Raw genomic sequence first — 14032 nt, 5'->3', positions numbered from 1 at the left:
GGCTCTTCCCGGGCATGGGGAGTCGCCTCCGGCTGGGGACACAACCTGAGCCTGGACCCCTGTGGGGCCAGCAGAGGAGCGGGGGTGGGGGTTGGGAGGGTTGGGGTGCGCATGTCTCGCCAGACTTCTGCCCAGGAGGTGGGGGTCCCCGAGGCCCTGTCCCCCACCGGCTCACCGATCTCGTCTCCGTGCCCCATCCGCGCCAGGGCATAGAGCAGCTTCCGGGACAGCAGCACCGGGACACCATGCTCGCGGGGATTTGAGGGACAGACGAGTGTGATGCGGGGCTTGGAAGAGAGGGAGGGTCCGCGGGAGAGGGAGGAGATGGACGCAGGGTGGGCAGGGCCTACGGGTGCGGTGGGGAGGGTCCCGGAGACGCGCACCCAGGACTACCCACCGCGCAAGCTGAGTTGTGGGGTGGGGAGCCCGCGACACCCAGCCTAGTCCCTCAAGCGTCTTTCTGGGCCTTGCGTCCCTCGCCAGGTTCAAGACCGGAACGCCTATTTGTGTTCAGGGCTCCTCAACGCCCCTCACCACAGCCCCTCCATGGCTGCCTGCCCCCCTCCCCCCCCAGCAGCCCGCCAGGTCCCTGGTGTGGTGGGGTGGATAGGGACAGGTGGCCGGACAACGCGGACTTGCTCTGCGGACCAGGAGGGCAGGCTGGCGCGACATCCGGGCTGTGTGCTGGGAGCCCCCACCCACTGGGGGGGGGGGGCTGTCCCAGGCGTCAGGCTGCTGAGACCTCTCAGGATCATCGCTGAGGTACTGTGCCCTGCCCAGGAGAGCAGTGCCCTGACCTCTGATGCAGAGGCCCCAGGTGCCTGCATCTGCAGGGCTGGGGTGGGTGTGTGGGAAATGCACCACAGCTTCTTCCCTTCCATAGAGGGAGTTCCCTCCCCCTTGACTGATAGCCCCTGGGGATGCCTGGATTCTGGGCTCCCTGTTAAACCTTTCAGAGCTGAGACCACCATCCAGTTTTCTCCCTTCAGGATGCTACCACCTCCTAGGCACTGCCCACCTGGAGGTGATGCCCCCACTGCATTTAGGGCTGTGTCAGGATGGAGGTTCTCAGCCCTGATCCTGGTTGGGGTGTGTAGCCAATCGTCTTGTCCAAAAATGGCAGCCCCATTCCATCTGCCACCTCACAGTTCCATGGACACACCTTGGCTGAGAGGTGGGGTCTATCCCCTTCCCATGAACTAGGTGGACCTTTGTCACTGCCACCAGCAACAGAATATGCTGGAAATGGTGCTGCTGGCTTCTGGGGTGAGGTTAGGTCATGAAAGATGTATGGCTCCCTGATTCTCCTCAGGACACAACATGCCTCTGGGACACCAGGCAGTACTAGCAGAAGCCCAGGGCATATGGAGCCTGCCGTGGGCATTGCAGCCCACAGACCCAGCTGGGCCCAGCTGACAGCACCAACCACCAGACCAGTGACTGACCGGTCAGGCGCTTCCAGCTGAGACCCACCGTGGCCTGTCTGGATTCCTGACCCACACAGACTGAGAAAGAGTAACTGATGATGGCTGCGTTAAGCCACTAGGTTTAGGGGTCATCTGTTACACAGCAATAGCTAACACAGGTGGCTCCTGTGCCCTGCAGCAGTGTCCCTGGCCTCCAGCCCAGTGTCTGCTCCCTCCCAACACCCTCCCCGCAGGCTGGAGGCAGACACCAGCAGAGGTGCTCGAGAGTGCGCTGGCCTGGTCATACAGTCGCCTAAGAACCCACCGCCAAACCTCACCAAGCCTGCAGGCAGCCCTAGCCCTCTGCGCTGGTTCCTAATGCCTCACTTTGCAGGGCTGCCCGGCTGGAGATGGCCCAGCCAGGACAGGCCATCTCCCTTTGGAGCCCTCCATTGTCCACTTTATTCCCAAATGGACACCCTCGGCCATAGCCCTCGGCCTGGTGGTGACATGAAATGCTGAGGCCTGCAGGGGATGTTCTGTACGTGAACACAACAGAGGCGTGTTGCATTTTACAGCCTGGCGTCCAGCAGCGCCCAGCACACTGGGCAGAATTGCAGGTCAGTCAGCAGGACCAGCACTGGGCCACCCACTGACAGCTGTGCCTGAGCAGCTGCTACTTGAGAAGTGCCCAGATTCACAGCTGACACCCCCAAAGCTTTACCTTTAGTACAAATATGAGGGGAAAGCCGATTTTATATAGATGAGAAGGGTTCAGCTTCAAAAACATATCAAAACCCCAAAACGATATTGGGTGAGAGGTCAAGAGAGAGTGGCAGCTCGCTTTGGGGTCTGTGGTCCCGGGCCAGCCAGACTTGGGGTTGGTCAGCAACTCCAGCTGGCAGTCCCAGCGAAGCACGCGGTCACACACTAGTCTCCTGACAGCTAGAGGTCCCCGGATCCCCCAAGCCCTGGGGCCAGCATAAAGCCTGAGAGAAGGTCCCTTTCCACGAGGCCCAGGGGGTGGGCTGCTGTTCCTGCAGTTCTGGAACGCCGTGACCCTGAGGGTACAGACAATAGTGCCAGGTTCAGTGCTGAACCATTCTTGGCTTCCGGCTGAGCCAAGACAGATGCTGTCTCAGCCGCAAGGCTTGCTCCCTGGGTGCTCGCCTGGTCTGTTTGAATCGAGCAGACCCTGGCCACGCGGTCATGCATTCAGCTTCTGTATTTTCCATATGCATCACACGGCAGAATGCCCGGCCTTCCGGGCCCCTACCCCACAAGGTGGGCTGGATCTGAGCAGTGAGGCCTGAAATGGTCCCCTTGTACCTATGTCTATAATAAGCATGTGTCAAAAAGTCAAGATCCACAGGCTTATCTGAAGACTGTCACCCGTGGCGGCACTGTCACACGGGGGGCCAGCCGATGGCTTAGCCAACACCGCTGTCACCTCCTCTAACTCCTCCTTTCTGAATCCTGCTCTGAACTTGACACAGAGCAGACCGGGCCTGCTGGAGACTGCAGCCCTAGTCCCTGCGAGGGGGGACAGTGGGACGGTTCACACAGCACGTCAAACTCATCAAATGTGCTGTGCCAGCCCGGTGGCTCAGGCAGTTGGAGCTCCATGCTCCTAACTCCGAAGGCTGCCAGTTTGATTGCCACATGGGCCAGTGGGCTCTCAAACACAAGGCTGCGGGTTCAACTCCTCAAGTCCCGCAAGGGATGGTGCAACTAAGATTGAACAGGCACCTTGAGCTGAGCTGCCGCTGAGCTCCTGGATGGCTCAGTTGGTTGGAGCACATCCTCTCAACCACAAGTTTGCCCGTTTGATTCCTGCAAGGGATGGTGGGCTGCGCCCCCTGCAACTAACAATGGCAACTGGACCTGGAGCTGAGCTGCGCCCTCCACAATTAAGATTGAAAGGACAACAACTTGAAGCTGAATGGCACCCTCCACAATTAAGATTGAAAGCACAACAACTTGACTTGGAAAAAAGCCCTGGAAGTACATACTGTTCCCCAATAAAGTCCTGTTCCCCTTCCCCAATAAAAAAATAAATAAATTTAAAAAAACAAAAAACAAAACAAAAACTCATCAAATGTGTTTTGGTTGTGCCCCCTCCCTGTCAATGTAACCAAACCACAAGGGCTCGTGATCTAAGGTGTTCATAGCCAAAGTTTTGAGCAAGGTCATTTCAATTCTTTGGCAAAGGCACATGCGTTTCTCCTGGGTGTTCAGCTCAGGTCCTGGGTGGGGTGAGTACATACTTCCGGCTCCAGCCCAGCCCAAGGTCATGACCAGAACCCACACATGCAGAAAAAACCTCAGCCATGTTTTAACCAATGGCCTGGCTGGCGTCCCAGAGTCTGAGGCCATCAGAGGACCTTGGTGCGGGAGGCCTGTCTCCACAGCAGGTGGCACTAAGTGTGACAGCCGCTGACCACACTTCTGCTTGGGCACCTCCTACACCACTGGATGCCGCCAAGACTGTGGACAGCAGGGTCCCATGCAGTTCTGACCCAGGCCCAGAATATGCACTTTACGCAAACACCCCAGGGGCCCAGAAGCAAGCGGTCCTTATGTCAACCTTGGAGACTCGGCCAGCCCAGCACTAAGAGGCCCTCAGACATGTGGACGGGGCACTGGCTGGGCCCCAGCTCAAGCAGGCTGACCTCTCAGCATCACAGACATGCACAGAAGCAGTGTATCCATCAGTCTGACAACCAGCAACTGGATGGCAGTCCCACAATGCCACAGGAATTCTAAGTTACAACATACCAAGATCATGAAATACTTCCCGACCGCTGAAAAGAGTGCGGGTGGAAACATTCAACAAAGAGAAGGAACTATCACAGGCTATGACCTTGGTGGACTTTGGACATGTCATACTACATTCACAGGGACAGGAAAAGTAGCACAGAGAACACCAGGGCTGGGGAGGGAGAAACGGGAGCTACCGTTTAATGGGTACAGAGCTTCTGCCTGGGACGAAGCAGTTGCAAAACTCTGCGACTAGACTTAATGCCACTGAACTGCACATTTAAAAATGCTCAAAATGGTAAATTCTACGTTACATATATTTTACTATAATAGAGTGGTACTCAAATGAGAAGAGGGTGCCCTGGTGCGACAGATGTAGAAAGGTAACAGTGCACTTCAGAGAAGGGTGTGGAATGCAGATTCTGTACATAGCAGTGTGCGTGTGGGGACAGAGAAATCCTCAAAGCTACATACCTGTGAGAGTGACAGGGTGATTTACTTTAAGGACTTCTGTTGTTTGAATGTTGTCACTTAATAATGGCAAAACAAAGTTTAAAAAGGTAGACAGAACATTCAACTCTAGGGACGATTAAGAGAGGCACAGTGTGATTCCAAGTCTGTCATTTAGACAATGGAACGTCTCCTCCGAGCACCCAGCAGCAAAGCAGGCAGTCACCAGCTCTAGCCACACAGCAGGAAACGGGGATGCGCTTCCGTCTGAGTCCGATGTGCTGGACAGAGTGACAGTTTGGCATCGAAACCTCTCAGTTCCTGAAATCAGGTGGAAACTGAAACGCACCGAAGGCTCCTGGGTGGAACTTCTGCAAGCAGTTGTGTGGCCGAGATCTCCCCGTCCCCCCCAGCCAGGCCCCGCCCTGCCCCCCCAAACCCAGCGTCACTTCTGGGGCCTTTAAAAGAGGATTTATTTGCTCCTAGAACAGGATGACCGCATTTTTCCTTTAAGTAGCGGCTTGGTGCAAAGGCAACAGCTCTCACTGGCCTTTGAAGTTGGCCTTTCTCTTCTCCACAAAAGCGGCCATGCCTTCTTTCTGGTCTTCCTGGTGAGAAAGGAAAAGCAGGGAACATTCAGACATTCCATCTCCTGCCAGCTCACTGCGTTTGTCTTGTCTCAGGGCTCCCCCTGCCCCCGCCTGTCCACGTCTCCTAGGGGGTAGGAGGGGGTTCTGCTGTGGGGACACCTGGGGACCTGGGACTGGTCCAAATTCCCCCCGAGCGAGCAGGGCTGGCCTGGAGTGGGTATTTTTGTCTTCCAGCTGAAGGTCACTCAGGAACCATGACCTTGTGTGAAGGATAAATTCTCAGCTACAGAAAACCTCAGACACATGGAGGTGGGTCATCCACCAAGTAATCACCTGAGTTCAGTAGGACCCTGAATGACCAGGGTGACAACCAGGCAGGAACTCAGACCTGTGTCCTTTCCTGTGAGCACATGCACACATGCGCACACACACACGCCAAACCATTTTTTTCTTGTTATAAAACACCTAGGTATGACTTTCTGATGATAAAAGAAATGAATTTCGATGACTATTAGAGGAATAACTTCCATTAAGTTACTGGCAGAAATCCTAGCAAATATTGCTCCAAGGCTTCAGATCAGTATCAGAATACATTTGAACCGCAGCCTAAGTAACTGGGACAATACAGGAAAAGTCTGCAGACTGAATTTACGGTGCAATCATAAGACCTTTCGTAACAGGAATCACCCTGTTGCCGTCATTTTGAACTCCCACATACTGGACTTACTGGCAAAATCAATGCTCACTGAGAGAACACAGCTGAGCAGACACAGGGGAAGTGGACAGCTCTGACCGAGAGGAATGGGATGTGATGATACAACATCTACAGCCAGAACATGTGTGATTCCTTACTGAATGCTGTTTACTCACGGTAGCAAAAGTTGAATAGAAGAGTTTCTTCTCCAGCTTACATCCCTCTGTCAACGTCATTTCAAAAGCTAAAAAGAAAACCCCGAAGTTATGAACTGAGATGCTGACTGCGGGAATGCAGAACTTTTCTACGGTGATAGAAGCACCCCCAACAGCCCCTCCACTCTCCCCTAACGGCAGAGCCCCACCTGCATTCACAGACTCTTTAGCCATTGCCGTTACAAGTTTAGAATTGCTGGCAATTTTTTCTGCGCACTGGATGGCTTCTTCGACCAATGTGTCAACAGGAAAAATTTTGCTTACAAGCCCTGAAACACAAAAAGGTGAACATGTGGAAAGAGCACTTTGAATGTCAACGACGCTTCGACAGCAGAGGCCTTTCAGGGTGTGAACAGGGGCTGCAGCAACACGGGAAGGGTTCCACACCATCTGCCGTGGTCATGGGGTTCACGCAGACACAGGTCACTGAGGGTGGGGAGAGAGGGTGCGTGTGGAGGGTCTCGGAGAGCCCCCATTGTGTACTCTGAGCTTTGGGAAGCAGATGGTTTAATATTCTTCTTTAACCTATACATATGTTTCAGCTACTCTTTTGTACATACAGCATATCAAATAAAAGGCAGAGATCCCCTGGGTTCCCAGAACACCCGACAGCCCTGTGCTGACCACCCAGGAAACACCTAGATGCAGCCCTCCCTCCCCACTACCCACAGGGGCTCCATGGGGCGACCCTGGCTCTCACCGGCTTGCTTGGCATCCTGGGCTGAGATCCGGTCACCAGTGAGGACCATCTCCATGGCCAGTGACTTTCCAACAGCGCGGGTCAGCCTCTGGGTGCCCCCGGCACCTGCAGGGGCAGAAGGCTACTGGTCACAGCTGGCCCCGCGGCTGGTTCAAGCCAAGATGCAACAGACATGCTGCCGGCAAGTTCTAGGGCTGAAGGTGGACCTCTGGGGGGGGGGGGGCACTTCTGGTACCTGGGCCCTTGCATCAGGACCTCGCGTGTGGAGTCAGACTCTGGACAGGTGCACACGGCTCACAGCTCCTGGCTTCAGACACCTCCTGACCCCTCAGGGTCTGGATGTTCTGAATGTGCCCTTCTTTCTAACACCCTGTGGGTGGCCAGCCCCACAACACTCCCTCCCACCATCTGGAGAGTCATCCACACCACAGTGAACTCTGGGTGCCAGGGTGAGCCAAGGGGACCATCTGAGGGACACAGCACAGTCCAGCAGACTCAGGCATTGCCTCACTGAAGGGGACACCTTGGTATTGGGACGGGAAGAGCCCAGTGCTAGCGAGGCTCAGCAGGGCTCGCCTCACCCTCAGCCCATCGGACATACCCTCCTTCCCAGCCAGGCTGTAGGAGATGCCCCGGGCACCAGGCTCTACCCGCAGGGCAGATATACGCCCGGAGCCCTCATCAGGTGGGCCTCAGGGGGCAGAGGTGCCACTCTTTGCCCACTGCTCCTGTTGACCTCCATTTGAGGGTCTGATTTCCTGCTCTGAACTTGAGTGAGGTCATGGGACTTGCTCTGGTCACTGAAACCGGAGCAGATGTGACCTGTGTCACCTCTGGGCACAAGCTCTCGGCACTGGCCATTGGTCACCATGTTCCCTGTTCTGAGCTTCTGACCCACAAGGATCCTAAGCCACTGCGTAGTCAGCCCTTTCTAACAGCATCTGACACAGGATCTGGCCATCCCTCAAGAAGCCGGCACAGCTCCGTGGCCCCATGGCCACTCTGGAGTGCTGTTGTGTCCACTCACACTTAGTGTGCTGGTCGGCAGAGGGAGCAATGGCTCAGACAGGCCCCCCACACCCCCGCAGGTGTAAGCAAGCTTTTGTCTACTCCTGAAAAAGCCCATAAGCACCTAAGACCTGACAGGCTCTGCAGAGTTTATGCTAGAGATGGCGCCTCGCTTTACCTGGGATGGTTCCCAGCAGGATTTCCGGCTGTGCAAACTGGGCTTTCTCGCCAGCATAAATGATGTCACACATCATAGCAAGTTCACAGCCACCACCAAGCTGCAAAACAACATGAGGCGTCACTGGGGGAACTCACTCAGAAAATCACTGTTTACTTATTTGAATTGTCTATTAAAATGAAACACAGTCCAGGGTACAGCAAGTTAGCTAAGTGTTCCCATAAATCACGAATAGTTGATGCCGTCCAACTCTTTCTGTAAAGGGCCAGACAACAAGCACTGCCAGTCTGCTGAGGGCAGTGAGCGAACCAACGGTCCCAACAAACTTTACTCGCTGGCCCCAGCTTAGCCCAAGGGAACTTGACTAAACGACCACAGACTGAAATGCTCGTCACTCTCTACAGGCTATCAGCCCAGCACGTCTGAGCAATCCACATGCCCCAGGAGACTCCGGGGCCCCAAGCCAAGCACACAGCTCTCAATGGCAGCGAGAGGTAGTTTCTGGGTGCAGCGCAGGTCGGAAAGTCATTACAATGGCACAGAAATCCAACACGTGTGCCCTTGACATAAGAGAGGGGAGAAATACTCCAGGGAGCCCCAGGGCCATGGTGAGGACGGGTTCATGGACAAAAGCAGACCCCTCTCCTTACAGCCTTGGCTCTTTGACACCACTGGGGGAAAGACCTACTGGCCTGGGAACTAGACTTGGGTTTTCCAAATAAAAGCCGGTTATGTGTCATGTGTACAAGCACGATTCTGTAAAGACTTCTGAGAGAGGGAGAGGAAGGAGAACGCTCACAGCATAACCATTGACAGCAGCTATGACTGGCTTCTTGACCCTGGTGAGCTGGTCCCAGTGGCTCAAGAACCCGCCGGAGTAGCAGTCCTGGAACGTCCGGTTCTGCATCTCCTTGATATCGGCTCCAGCTGGTGGAAATGAGGTCCCAGTTACCTGCATGCATGGCCCTGCTACTGCTGGGTCCCCCAAACCAACGGGCAGCTACTGGGTGTCCTCCATGTGCAGGCACGATGGCAGCTGGGGTGCCGGCACAGGGCCTGGCCTGCGCAGTGATGGCCATGTGGACACATAGCTGGACAGTGGGGACAGTACCTTGGGGTACTTGTTCACGGAGGTAATGCAGAGGGACCATGGGACAGGAAACAGACGCGAGGTGGGCTCAGAAGGCTGAGCTCATTCCTTAGTCACTTGAGCCCTCAACACATACCATATGTGACAGCCGAGGACACGAATCACTCTGAATAAATTTATTCTCCCGGTGGGATACACCTGAGTGTCACACACACAGAATGCCTCATCTAAGCAATTCCCCAGCCCATCTCCAGCTTACACGTAAGGGACCCCGAACTGTACTGGCTCTTCTGACGCTACCTTGGAGGTGTAGTCTGTCTGCAATGCCACAGACCATAGGCGTGACCACGGTTAGACTGCCCCTTGCACACCTGGGTGACCTGCCACCGTGCTACCCACCTGCGAACGCCTTCTCCCCGCCCGTGACGACGATGGCTCCCACGACAGGGTCCGCCTCGAAGGCTGCCAGGGCTTGGTTGAGCTCAGCCATCAGGCCGTCGCAGAGCGCATTGAGTGCCTTGGGCCGGTTTAGTCGGATCAGCCCCACGTTGCGGCCCTTCCCCTTCTTCTCTGTGAGGATGTACTTAAAGTCGGCTTCTAGATGGAGAAAAGACAGGGCCGTTTTCACTAATGTCGGCATCAGCCTAAGTGGATGTGCCCCCGTAAGTACACAGAGTGACCCCGACAGACCCCTGCCCAGTGCTCGTGGGCTGCAGCACACGGCTCTCAGCCGCATGGGTCACCACTGCAATACGGTCTGCTTTCACGGATGTTTGAACATTTGCTTAAGTTAAAAAAAAAAAAAAAGGGCAACAAACAAAAACACAGCAATGAACAGTCGCCTTCCTTCTCCAAAATGCGTGGGTCAGCACTCCCCAGAAGGTGCACAGGACGGCCTGTGATTCTGCATAAATAAGCAGGCATGGGGAAATTCGCTCTTTCAACAAATGCCAGGTAGGCGAGTGGAATTAAGCTGTGAGCAGAACCAGTTCTGGCCTTATGGGGTGGACAGATTAGCCTGCTGGGGGCACACACAGGCCAAGGGGGCTTCCATCTCCAGAGGGGCAGCTGGCTCAGAAGTGGGGGTCTGCAATGACCTGGAGAGGAAGGTGAGCCTGAGAAGACTAAGGTGTGAGTCCGCCTGTGGGAGTGGCTGCTCTCTCCAGTGGGATCACAGTGGGAGTAACTGAAGTAACACATGCCAAGTGCTTAGCAGCAGTATGCCTGTCACACGCAAGACCAGTAAATGACTGCTGATTACAGGCCAGGCTGCAGAAGCCGAGGGTCCAGGAGAACTTAGGGCAAAATCAACAGGTAGTTAACTGGACACACGGGTGAGCGAGGACCCCAGCTCAGGGACACTGGAGCCGTGACGCTGCAGGTGGGTGCAAGAGGCGCGCCCGGCTGTCCGGGGCAGAAGCAGTGGACACGGATGGGCCTGGACAGGATGACCGCAGGACAAAACGAGCGCCATTTCCAATTCGAGGCCCTCGCTGCACATCCTCTTAAAGTCATGTAAACCCAGCAGAACTTCACAGCCAACACCAAACGCTCAAATGGCAGAGGCCTCAGCACTCAGTCCGTAGTCCCCGGAGCTGAAGGGGCACCAGGGACCCCAGGGCTCAGCGAGCTAACAGCAGGCGCCGGGAGGGTGCCACTCGGTCAGCGCCCCTGCAGCGGCGGGGCAGCCGGGCGTCCGGTGTGCGGCGGCCGTTCGGGCCCCAACCTGAGCCCGCCCCGCTCAGCCCCGCACTCACCGGAGGCGAAGGGGCGCAGCGCCGCGCAGCCGGGCCGGGGACGCAGAGGGCGGCGGACGACGGGCAGCAGGGCACGCAGGGCGGCCATGGCGCTCAGGGACGACTCGCTCCGCCCGCAGCGCGCCCTCCCGCTCGCGGAGCCGCCCCCGGCCGCGCCAGTCAGGGCCCGCCCCACCCACGGCCGGCACCGCGAGACCGCGCAGATATCGCGGCAGCGGCTCGGCGGCGGGAGGGGGCGGCTGAGACTGGGGCGGGGCGACGAGCCGGGGAGGGGACGCGGGTCAGGGGCGGGAGCGGGGTCAGCCGCGTGTGACGGTGGGCGCCTGCTCGTGCTGCCCCTTCTTCCGCTCCCTGGCTCCCTGCCCCCGACGTCCGGTTGTTGGCTGACTCCAAACGGCAGCAGTAGCCCTAAGACCCCTGAGCGCAGAGCCTGGCGGGGCCTCACCCCCACGGGGGACCCTCGCCCGGACGCCCGGGGAGGCCAGCGGCACCCCCACGCGGAGCCCCGCGCCTGCGTGCGGGCCCGCGGCTTCCCGCCGCGCCTCGCTCTCCACCTGGCCTGCGTCTCCTCCTTTCTTCTCTTGGCCAGTGGTGGGGGTTAGCTCTGCCTTGGCCTTCGGCTCTTGTCCACCCATTTTTTGGGTGGCTGTGTGGGGCAGGCACGTTCCCCCTACTTCCCAGGTGACTTGACCTGCAGCCACACCGGGGTTGCCTGGAGGCCTGGACTCTGAGCTGGATACCGGCTGTGGGGCTCACAAACACAACACTAGGGAACGGATAGGCTGTGGAGCTGTGACCATGCTGTCTGTATTCAGGGTTGGTTCAGCCCCAGGGAAACACTTCCCTTGTCTCACCCCACGGCATCCAAGCAGTTGACAGTTACAGCACCAAGGAATCAGGTGTTCTGCTTTGCAGCGGGTTAGGAGTGGAGGGGCAAGAGTGCTTAGAAAAGGAGACAAATTAGCAAAATCCTTCCTTCCAGAGGCATCATGTGGCGACTTTTTCATTCCTGAGCATTGTTTCCTAGGAGTGGCCAATGTCATTTTCTCGCTCCTCTCCCCGTCCCAGCTCATGCTCCAGAGTTAAAGGTTAAACACAGAGTCGCCATGTCACCCAGCAATCCCCCACATAGGTACACATGCCCAAGAAAAGTGAAGCGTACATGCACACAGTTGGTACACGAATGTTCACAGCGGCGTTATTCATAAATAGCCCAGAAGTGGGGGAAAAACAAGCGTCCATCAACTCATGAATAGATAAACAAAATGTGATCTATCCGTACAGTGACACATTAGAATATGCAATGGAATATTACTGGGCAAGAAAAAAGAAATGAAATGTACTGATACATGCCATGATGGGACGAACCTTGAAAACAAACGGAGTAAAAGAAGCCACATAGTGTATGACTCCATTTGTAGGAAAGGTCCAGAACAGACAAACCCATAGAGACAAAACGTGGGTAACAGGTCGCCAGGGGCTGGAGAGGGGCTGTGGAGTACTGCTGCAGCATCAGTGGCTTCCTTTTGGGGTGATGGGAATGTTCTAAGCTTGACTGTGGTGATGGCCGCACAACTCTAAATACACTGTAAGCCAGTGAATTGTACACTTTAAATGGGTGAAGTTTATGGTGTGTGAATTCTTTTTTTCTTTTTTTTCATTGGGGAAGGGGACCGGGACTTTATTGGGGAACATGTCTGTCCAGGACTTTTTTCCAAGTCAAGTTGTTGTCCTTTCAATCTTAGTTGTGAAGTGTACCATTCAGCTTCAGGTTGTTCTTTCAGTCTTTGTTGTGGAGGGCGCAGCTCAGCTCCAGGTCCAGTTGCCGTTGCTAGTTGCAGGGGGCACAGCCCACCATCCCTTGCGAGAGTTGAACCAGCAACCTGGTGGTTGAGAGGACGCGCTCCAACCAACTGAGCCATCTGGGAGCTCAGGGGCAGCTCAGCTCAAGGTGCCGTCTTCAATCTTAGTTGCAGGGGGCAGAGCCCACCATCCCTTGCGGGACTCAAGGAATTGAACTGGCAACCTTGTGGTTGAGCGCCCACTGGCCCATGTGGGAATCGAACCGACAGCCTTCGGAGTTAGGAGCACGGAGCTCTAATCGCCTGAGCCACCGGGCCGGCCCTCTTTTTCTTTCTTTCTTTTTTTTTTTTTTAATTGGGGAACTGTTTTTTTCCAGAATATTAAATCATTGTTTTTCTCAATCTAGTTGCGGAGGACGCAGCTCACTGACCCATGTGGGAATTGAACCGGCAACCTTGTTGTTAAGAGCTCGCACTCTAACCAACTGAGCCATCAGGCTGACCCTGGTGTGCGAATTCTAATCAATAAAGCTCTTCACAAAAAATGAACAGCCTGATTGGTTTAAGCCATGGGCAGTGTCACCGAGTAGTTGCAGCCTCAGTCACCATCGGTGGCCCTCGGGCATCAGGAAAAGCCCATGACTTTGTACCAGTCAGAATGAAACAAGGCATGCCCTCTGTGTGTTGCAGCTGCTGCTGGTGGCCTCAGACATAGCAGAACAGTGCAGCACTGACATGGCCACCAGTGTCCCTGAGCACGTGAAGCGGGGATGACAGACCCAGCCAAAGGTCAGAGTGTCGGCGGTAGCTGCCATTTGATTCAGGCAGTGGTGCTACATGGAGTGGATAAGAAGAGCATGAAGGGTCCTCTTGCACCTCCTGGGGTCCAAGGTACTCTCTCCCCAGGTGTCAAGAGATGTCGCCCTCTCTCCCCGGCCATAAATCAAGCATGTCAATTTCAGTTGTGTAACTTTGCTTTATCTCCAATCACCCCCTGCTTGCACCCAGGCTTCCCATCCTGATGTGGTCACGTGTCAGTGGGACCAGGGCATTTTTACCTGTTGGCCTGTGTGGGCCACCATGGGGTACTGGTCGAGCAGGGACTGAGCCAACTGGACGCTGCCTTCATGCACTAGGATCACGTCAATCAACAAGAAGACCCAGGGGGCTGAACCCAAAGGAAGTTCGGGTCCCCCAAACCCTGTTTCAGCTGAGTCCCCACCCAGGAACAGACAGAGTGGAATCTCAAACTTCCTAAATAGGCCTCTGCAATCCCTGATTATCCTGATCTTTACCAGGAAAAGGAGAGGAGATGATGGACCTGGAGGGGGTGAGAAAGGCAAAGCCGGAAATCTTCAAGGCTGTCCCCACTCAAGGAGAAA

The 14032-nt window shown here is 55.6% G+C and overlaps 1 protein-coding gene across 1 annotated transcript; it reads right to left on the bottom strand.

The window, feature by feature from the left end:
• Window positions 1–4643: 4643 nt before the first annotated feature.
• ECHS1 (enoyl-CoA hydratase, short chain 1) lies at window positions 4644–11017 on the bottom strand. Its single transcript, XM_074338736.1, has 8 exons — window positions 10849–11017; window positions 9491–9688; window positions 8801–8928; window positions 8002–8101; window positions 6816–6920; window positions 6265–6384; window positions 6077–6144; window positions 4644–5224 (listed from the first exon to the last, which is right to left on the bottom strand). Exons 1-8 carry the CDS (start codon window positions 10934–10936, stop codon window positions 5159–5161), a joined length of 873 nt encoding a protein of 290 aa, XP_074194837.1. The 5' UTR covers window positions 10937–11017; the 3' UTR covers window positions 4644–5158.
• Between the last annotated feature and the right edge of the window lie 3015 nt (window positions 11018–14032).

This window comes from Rhinolophus sinicus, linkage group LG07 (assembly GCF_036562045.2).
Source record: "Rhinolophus sinicus isolate RSC01 linkage group LG07, ASM3656204v1, whole genome shotgun sequence".
Lineage (NCBI taxonomy): Eukaryota > Metazoa > Chordata > Mammalia > Chiroptera > Rhinolophidae > Rhinolophus > Rhinolophus sinicus.
Note: the sequence above shows the minus strand (reverse complement) of the source record. Positions and strands in the feature narration are given on the sequence as shown.

Coding starts and splice junctions, on each gene's coding strand:
- ECHS1 (XM_074338736.1), bottom strand. CDS start 10,936: ATGGCCGCCCTGCGTGCCCTGCTGCCCGTCGTCCGCCGCCCTCTGCGT. Junction 6,921..8,001: donor CCTGCTGGGAACCATCCCAG/GTAAAGCGAGGC, acceptor CTGCCCCTGCAG/GTGCCGGGGGCACCCAGAGG. Junction 5,225..6,076: donor TCTATTCAACTTTTGCTACC/GTGAGTAAACAG, acceptor CTTTCTCACCAG/GAAGACCAGAAAGAAGGCAT.